The sequence below is a fragment of the Salminus brasiliensis genome, chromosome 21 (assembly GCF_030463535.1).
Source record: "Salminus brasiliensis chromosome 21, fSalBra1.hap2, whole genome shotgun sequence".
Lineage (NCBI taxonomy): Eukaryota > Metazoa > Chordata > Actinopteri > Characiformes > Bryconidae > Salminus > Salminus brasiliensis.
In genome coordinates, this window is record NC_132898.1 from 10,789,336 (window position 1) to 10,797,970 (window position 8,635).

Here is an 8,635-nt window from a genome sequence, read left to right on the forward strand (position 1 = left end):
CTCCTTGCTGCTACCATCTCCAGGTTCTCCTGCTCCTCGCACTATCGATCCGGGTGATGTGTCACTCACTCTCCGGTCCTTTCAACCTTGCACCTCCAAATTTCTCTCCCTTCCTGAATTTTCCCTCGCCTTCTCCATTTATCGAGATGTCCTGTGCTCTGCCTTCCCTTGTCGTCGGCAGGAATTGGATGACTATTTGGCCATCGTTCTAGATCTGGCTGTTCGTTTCGGTGGGACTGGTTTTTATGAGTATCACCAGCTCTTTTCTGCGAGAGCCGCGGCCTGACTCCAGCAATGGAATCTCCCCACTTACTGGGGTGCCCTGGACTTGGAGCTCTACTGCCGGGTCTTTGCTGGCCGCACTGCACTTTCCTGTGAGGCTTGTGGCTGCCCCACTCATCCCACTTCCTCCTGCTCCCTCATTGACTCTCCCTTCCTCGTTCCGGCAACCCACACCCCCTGCTCGCACGGCTGTGCCAGCTACCCAGCTATCCTCCTCCAAACGCTCGTGATAGCCACGGCCGATCTGCAATAACTTGAACCATCTTGGCTGTTTCACGTCTTCTTGCAGACTACTCCATGTCTGCTCATATTGTGGTCAAGCGCACTCTCGTTCCTCCTGCCCTCGGCGCCCCCCGGAGTTCGGCGGTAGCTGACTGCTCCAGTTTCTTTTCACTCCTGTCAACGTGCCTGCCCTGGCTGCTGATCTGGCAGGACACACCGATGCGTCCTTTGTCTGTTACCTCCTGGATGGTCTCCTTTTCGGGTTCTCCCCTGGCCTTACCGCACTACCTGCTTCCTCCTTCTCATGTCGCCTGATGTAGTCTCGTCACTTTTGGCGAAGGAAGTATCTGAGGGTTTCATGATCGGCCCTTTCTCCACTCCCCCCTTTTCACCTTACCGGATCAGCCCCATCGGCGTTACTACCCGCAAGTACTCTGGCAAGAAGTGCCTCATTATTGATCTTGTACTAAATGCAAGTTAGTTAGCTCTCTGGTTTGTACTAAATGCGAGTTAGTTAGCTCTCTGGTGGAAAAGGTGGACCAGTTAGAGGTGTGCATCATGGGGTTACTGAAGGATAGAGAGCACAAGTCACTAGTAGCAGCCCCGGATGCCCTAGGGAGAGCTAGCATCCCCCCCACTCCGGCGTTAGAGCCCCCACAACGGGGCGAATGGGTGATGTCTCGGCGGCATAGCCGGAAACCTAAGGCTAATGCTAGCGCTAAGGCCGAAGCTAGCCCACCGGAACACCATATTAAAGAGGTGGTTAAACTGGCCCAGACGATGTCCGATGCCGTAATTTGCTCTGGTCCCATCCCAATGAGGCGCGGCGCTGAGTCTTACAGCCGACTCACAGCGCTGAACCGCTGGATGTCCAAGTGGTGTTCGGAAAATCATGTGGACTTCATAGATAATTGGTTAAAGTTTAAGGGCAAGCCTGGTTTTTTAGGTAGGGATGGCGTCCACCCCACGCGGGAGGGTGCTGCCTTACTTTCATGCAGCATAGCTCATAGTCTGCTAGTTAGTCGGCAGAGGAGTGTAAAAGGCTGCTGACAATCCAGAGCCGGGACCAGGCCGCAGACAGACAGGCTAAACCGACCGTCTGCGAGCTGCTTTGAGGCGTCACCCAGGTTTCACCGTATTGAGACTGTGTCTGTGCCCGACAGACAGGGCACAGACTGTGTCTGTGCCCTGAATTAAAGCCAATCATAGAACATCTAGATCAGGTCGTTTTAATAATTTAATCAGTGTTAAATTCTCGCAATCAAACGAAAACAGCAGCACCTCAGACCTAAAGCTCGGTCTACTTAACATTAGATCACTAACCTCGAAAGCAGTGATCGCAAATGAAATGATATGTGAAACTAGAAACTAGACGCTTTCTGCCTCACTGAAACCTGAATTAGACCTGATCAATATATAGCACTAAATGAAGCCACCCCGCAGGTTATAAATATGTACATAGCCCTAGATTATCAGGCAGAGGAGGTGGAGTATGCATAATCTACCAGAATACACTAGAGATTATTCAAAAACACTGTAACACCTTCACTTCTTTTGAGATTATCTACATCAGTATTTCAAATCCAGCCACAAATAACAATGCATTCACACTGATTAATATTTATAGGCCTCCAGGGCCCTATTCTGAATTTTTAAAAGAATGTAGTAATTTTGCTGCAGACTTGGCAGTGTGCAGCGACAAAGTTATAATAGTAGGAGACTTTGATATTCACTTTGAAAAAGCAGACGATCCATTAACAAAGGCGTTTGTATCAATTTTAGATTCTGTTGGCATTATACAAAATGTAACTGGACCCACACATTACTGTAATCATACCCTAGATTTAGTCCTGACCCTGGGTGTTAGCATTGATCAGCTAAATATTCTACCTCAAAGCTCAGTAATATCAGATCATTATCTAATCTCCTTTAAGCTACATCTTAGGCAAAATGTTAATTCGTCCCCCCAACACTGTCTAAAGCGCACAATAACCACAATGACAGCTGTACAGTTTACTAAAAACCTCCCACCCCTATCGACCTTAGCTTACACTCCGTCAGACCAAACGGAGCTCGTTAAATTAACAAACGATCTAGAAAATACCCTTCGATCAACCTTAGACAAAGTAGCACCGTTTAAAAATAAAATGATTAGGCAAAAAAGGCTCGCACCGTGGTATAGTGATCATACTCGTACCTTAAAACAAAAAGTGCGAAAATTAAAGCGTAAATGGCGGACGACCAAACTAGAGGTGTTCCACTCTGTGTGGAAGGACAGCCTTAATCAATATAGAAAGGCACTCATTAAAGCTTGCTCAGTGCATTTGGCCTCGCTGATCGAGAAAAACAAAAACAATCCAAGTTCTTTTTAATGAGATCTCTAAACTTACTAAAAGCCAAGCAGATACTCAACCCCAGATTCCAACATCTTTAACCAGTCATGTTTTTATGGACTATTTTAATAATAAAATAGAAAATATTAGACAACAAATCCAACCCTGCTTATTAAATCAAACATGGCCATCACCTGATGTAGCTGCTTTAGAACATAACTTAGTTGCAGAACAAAGCTGGAAGCCTTCTACCCACTTCCACAGCCTGAACTAGAAAAAATTATTTCCTCAGCTAATTGTACAACCTGTACACTCGACCCAATTCCCTCTAAATTGCTAAAAGAAATACTCCCAATTATAATCAGACCTCTTTAAACAATTGTAAATTCTTCCCTTTGCCTTGGGCATGTACCCCAAACCCTTAAAATAGCAGTTATAAAACCTTTAATCAAGAAACCAAATCTTGATCCTAGCGTATTATCTAATTATAGACCCATCTCCAACTTAACATTCGTATCTAAGATATTAGAAAAATCTGTGGCCCAACACACTCTGCTTATACCTGAGTAAAAATTACATGTATGAGAAATTCCAATCTGGATTTAGACCTAATCACAGCACAGAGACAGCCCTAGTGAAGATTACAAATGATCTCATTCTTGCCTCTGATCAAGGCTACGTATCTTCATTAGTCCTACTAGACCTTAGTGCAGCCTTTGATACAATAGATCATACTATATTACTAGAAAGATTAGAGAAAATGGTTGGACTCACAGGGACAGCCATATCATGGTTCCAATCATATCTAACGGGACGCTATAAATTCGTAAAGATTTATCTTCAAATTACACAGAAGTAAGATGTGGAGTTCCGCAAGGCTCAATTTTAGGACCGCTATTATTTACATTATACGTTACCATTATATGTTACCACTGGGCTCAGTTATAAGCAGACATGGTGTTAATTTCCATTTCTATGCAGATGACACACAGCTCTATATATCAGCCAAACCTGACGATAAATTTAGATTACAGAAAATGAGGACTGTGTAAAGGATATAAAACTCTGGATGTCACATAACTTCCTTCTCCTCAACAGTGACAAAACCAAGGTTCTCCTTTTAGGTCCAAAAGACACTAGATATAAACTATCTGACTTGATGTTAGACTTCCATCATTCCTGGTTTAGCAGCTAAAAATCTTGGTGTCACATTTGACTCAGATTTATCATTTGAGCAACATATAGCTAATATTAGTAGAACAGCTGCAGCTTAGGAACATTTCCAAACTAACAAACTCCTCATCACTACAAGACGCAGAAAAGCTAGAACACGCTTTTATTACCTCAAGGCTAGATTACTGTAATGCACTTTTGTCAGGTCGTTCCAGCAGGAACCTCAATAAACTTCAGCTGGTGCAAAATGCTGCAGCCAGGGTCCTTACTAAAACTAGAAAATTTGACCATATCAGTCCAGTTCTATCAGCACTTCATTGGCTCCCAGTTAAATTCCGTATCGAATACAAAATTATTTTCTTAACATATAAGGCCCTACATGGCCTCGCTCCTGAGTACCTGCGGGATCTTATTGTGTATTACGAACCATCAAGACTACTTAGGGTGCTGACCTCTTACTCGTGCCCAAAATTCAAAAAACCTCAGCAGGGGGAAGAGCCTTTTCTTATAAAGCTCCCCAACTCTGGAATAACCTTCCAGATAATGTTCGGGACTCAGACACAGTCTCAATCTTTAAATCTAAGCTGAAAACTTATATGTTTGGTTTAGCTTTTGGTAATTAATGTTCCTTAGATAAAGGTTGCAGGTCCAGGGGTGCGCGGACCCAGGGAATTGTAGTACACTGAGATGCTGGAGCTGTCGTCTCGCTGCTTACATGCGATCACTCAGGTTTGTTGACGGTGGAGCAGGTAGATGCTGGTATTCTCAGGGTGCTCCCGTGTCCGTGTTACCTTCTGGCTCTCTCCTTTTAATTAGGCTGTTATAATCAGACCTGCCGGAGTCGTCAGACACACTCTGATGCTGATGCTCAACATTCTCCGCCCTCCATAAAATTCTTCTCAGAACTAACTTTCTCTTTCTCTTTTTACCTTCTCCGAGTAAATGGCCACCCAGCCCGACCTGCTGGAAGATTGCCTGCTGAGGTCCCCTCTACCTGCATCAAACCAGCTGCCACCTACCAGTACGTCCCCCCACCCGCCACCACCCATGGTGGACCGGCGGCTCTCCCGCCTGCCGCTGCTGCCTGTTTGGTGGCCGTGTTGAAACCTAGATGGACTTGTGGCTGTCTGCCACTATTAATATCACCACTATTAACTTTCTGTTGTATCTGGTTTGGTCATTTTTATCATTAATGTTTAAATAGTTCTGACCAGAGGAGGATGGGTCCCCCTTGTGAGTCTTGGTTCCTCCCAAGGTTTCTTCCTCCAGCTCTGAGGGAGTTTTTCCTTGCCACTGTCGCCGTTGGCTTGCTAACGGGGGTCTTTGATCCTTCATTTTATTTCTTCTTTCTTCTCTGTCTCTGTCCTTTATTAAGTACTAATTATGTAAAGCTGCTTTGTGACGACAACAGTTGTAAAAAGCGCTATACAAATAAATCTGACTTGACTTGACTTGACTTTCAGCCCCCCATGGTTCCTCTGAGCCCTCTGTTAACAGCTCATCCCCAGTTCGGACTTCCATCTCAGCCATGACACCGTGGACCATGCCATCGCCTTAATCAAACTGGCTGGCCGTAGTGCTTCGCTGTCTAAGGCTGATATCATTTCCGCCTTCAAGGTCCTACCTCTCCATCCTGATTTCTGGCATCTCTTTGGGGTCTTCTGGGATGGCAAATTCTACTTTTCAGTTCGTCTTGCTTTCGGTTGTAAAAGTAGTCCAAAGATCTTCAATACCCTCGCCGAAGCCCTCTGTTGGATCCTGCTTAACGTACAAAGGTTGCCTTTTGTTCTCCACCTCCTTGATGATTTTCTCATCATCGACCCCCCATCTGCACCCCCAGCACGCGGTCTCACAGCCCTTTCCGACACCTTTCATCGCCTGGGGATTCCCCTCTCTGATGAAAAAACCTTGGGCCCTTCAACTTCCCTCGAGTTCCTTGGCATCACCTTGGACTCCGTTTTGTTCCAAGCCTCCCTTCCTCAGGAGAAGCATGACCGCATTACTCAGTCTCTCTCTGCTTTTCTCTCTTCTCCTACCTGTACCAAACAGCAGCTCCTCACCCTTCTGGGCCACCTTAACTACGTGACTTGGATCATTCCACAGGGTCGCTCTTTCATATCTCACCTTCTTCACCTTGCTTCTTCGGTCCAAACCTTGCATCACACAGTCATGTTGGATGATTCCTGCCTCCTGGAGCTCAAGTTTTGGCTCGCCTTGCTTCATCACTGGAATGGGATATCCTTTTTTTACAAAGATATTGTTGGCGACCCTGCGGACATCCAGCTCTTTACAGATGCGGCTCCTTCTACCGGCTTTAGGGGCTACTATAATGGTTGTTGGTTTGCCTCTCCCTGGCCTACTCAGTTCATTCGCCTTGCGTCCGGGCCTGACAATTCTTCAGCCCTCTGGGAGCTCTACCCAGTTGTCGTCGCCGCCCTTCTTTGGGGACACACATGGACAGAAAAAGCAATCCAAATCCACCTTGATAATCTCGCCACTGTTCACACAATCAATAAAGGCAGATCCAGAACCCTATCTTTCACACCCTTTATCCGTCGCCTCACTTGGCATTCAGTAATGCATAAATACATTCTTAGGGCCGTTCATGTCCCAGGCCGATCAAATGCCATTGCTGATTCCCTCTCTCGTTTTCAATTTCAGAAATTCAGGTCCTTAGCACCTCAAGCAGACCAACGTCAGTACCTCCATTTTCGGACACCATTCTCCATCTAACCCTCAGCTAGTACAACTCATATCCCAAGCCCAGGATACCATCCTCTCAGCCGTTTCCCCGCGAACACTGTCAACCTACTGGACAGGCTGGAAATCCTTCCAGAACTTCCACACCTTGCACAACATTACCTTTCCCTCAAACGACCTCTTCATATCCTCAGCCTTCCTTACATCTGCCAGCTCACAGCACTCAATCCGATCCTCCACCTTAAATTAAAAGTATGTCTAGCTGCCATCAATTTCTTCACAAAACTCATCACCGGTTTACCCCATCTATCCTCTAACCACCCCCAGATCTTGCTTCTTTTCAAAGGAATTCAGAACACCGGTCTCTCACCGCAAAGATCACCTATCACTTCAGATGTTCTATGGCACTGCTTACAGACACTCCGTTCTGGTCATTACTCGGCTACCATCTCCTCTACACTCAAAGCCATATTTCTTTTAGCATTCTTTGGCTTTCTTAGATGTTCAGAATTTACATCAGCTTCAGCAGCACCAAATTCTTCTGCTTATCCCCTCCTATCAGACCTTTGATTCACATACTCTAATTTTCAACCTCAAATGAAGTAAAACTAATCAACTGGGGAAAACCGTCCCCATCTACCTCTTTAAGCTACAGTCACATCTCAGTCCATATGAACCCCTCTGAAGGCTATGAAGGCTCTCACAGAATGCTCAATCAACAGATCCACTTTTCGTCACGGAAGCAGGATCCGCCATAACCCGTCATTGGTTCCACACTCACCTCCGACACGTTCTCTCTCTCAGCGGTTACCCTTCTAATCATTTCTCTGGTCATTCTTTCAGAATTGGTGCAGCCTCTACAGCTTCCCGTCAAGGACTTCCCGACCACACCATCCAACATCTCGGCCGTTGGTCCTCCCAAGCCTACCACACCTACGTCCGCTCTAATCTTAACGACCTCAGACTAGCGTGTTCAATGTGTACTACACACTGAGAAAGTTTATGTATACTGCAGACATTCTGCCCACAGCTGTGGATTCAAAGGCCCACAGCTGTGGATTCAAATATGCAAGCATATTTGTTTTACAGTTTTTCAGCAAGAATCCTGAAATTTTGCAGGAACCTATACTCTTGCTTGTACTTTAAAAGTAATCCGGCTTACAGATTCTGAACAATACTCATCCGAAAATGCATTTTTTAAATATGTCTCTATAGCTATTTTTTAAACTAGAACTTTCACATTTGGGCTTTCAGTTTGTTTAAAGTTCTGGTTTAATTTTTCCTCATAGGAACTTCTCTTCCTTGCTCTTCAAGACTGTCTGTGCCAATAGCAACCACCTATAAACTGATTAGCAACAATATAGCAACCATCTAGGATATATTATCAATCACTTAGCCAACACCTTTCAACAGCAACCACTAAGCAACACTGTAGCAACCACCTAGGATACCACAGCAACAACTTAGCAACACCTTAGCAACACCATAGCAACCACTTAGCAATAATATAGCAACCATCCAGCAACACCATAGATACCACATGGGATACCATAGCATCTGCTTATCAACACTAATGTAACCACATGGGTAATGGTTGCAACCACACTGAAACACCATAGCAACCATCTGGGATGCCATAACCACTTGAGATACCATACCATAGCAACCACTTAGTAACCAACCACCCAGCAACAGCTACTGCATGGGTAACCATAGCAACCACTTAACAACATTGCAACTTCATAGCAGCCACCTAGAATACCATAGCAACCACCTAGTATCCACTTATCAGCCATCTAGCAAAACCATTGCAACTGACTGGCAACAACATAGCAACAACTTTGGATACTATGGTGACCACCAATCAACACAATTGCAAACACCTAACAAACACTTACCAACTATAGCAACCAATATGGATACCA

The 8,635-nt window shown here is 45.1% G+C and overlaps 1 protein-coding gene across 1 annotated transcript; it reads left to right on the forward strand.

Moving 5' to 3' along the window:
• Positions 1–862: 862 nt before the first annotated feature.
• LOC140543401 (uncharacterized) lies at positions 863–7,678 on the forward strand. Its single transcript, XM_072666520.1, has 3 exons — positions 863–967; positions 5,508–6,705; positions 7,554–7,678. Exons 1-3 carry the CDS (start codon positions 863–865, stop codon positions 7,676–7,678), a joined length of 1,428 nt encoding a protein of 475 aa, XP_072522621.1.
• Positions 7,679–8,635: the final 957 nt, after the last annotated feature.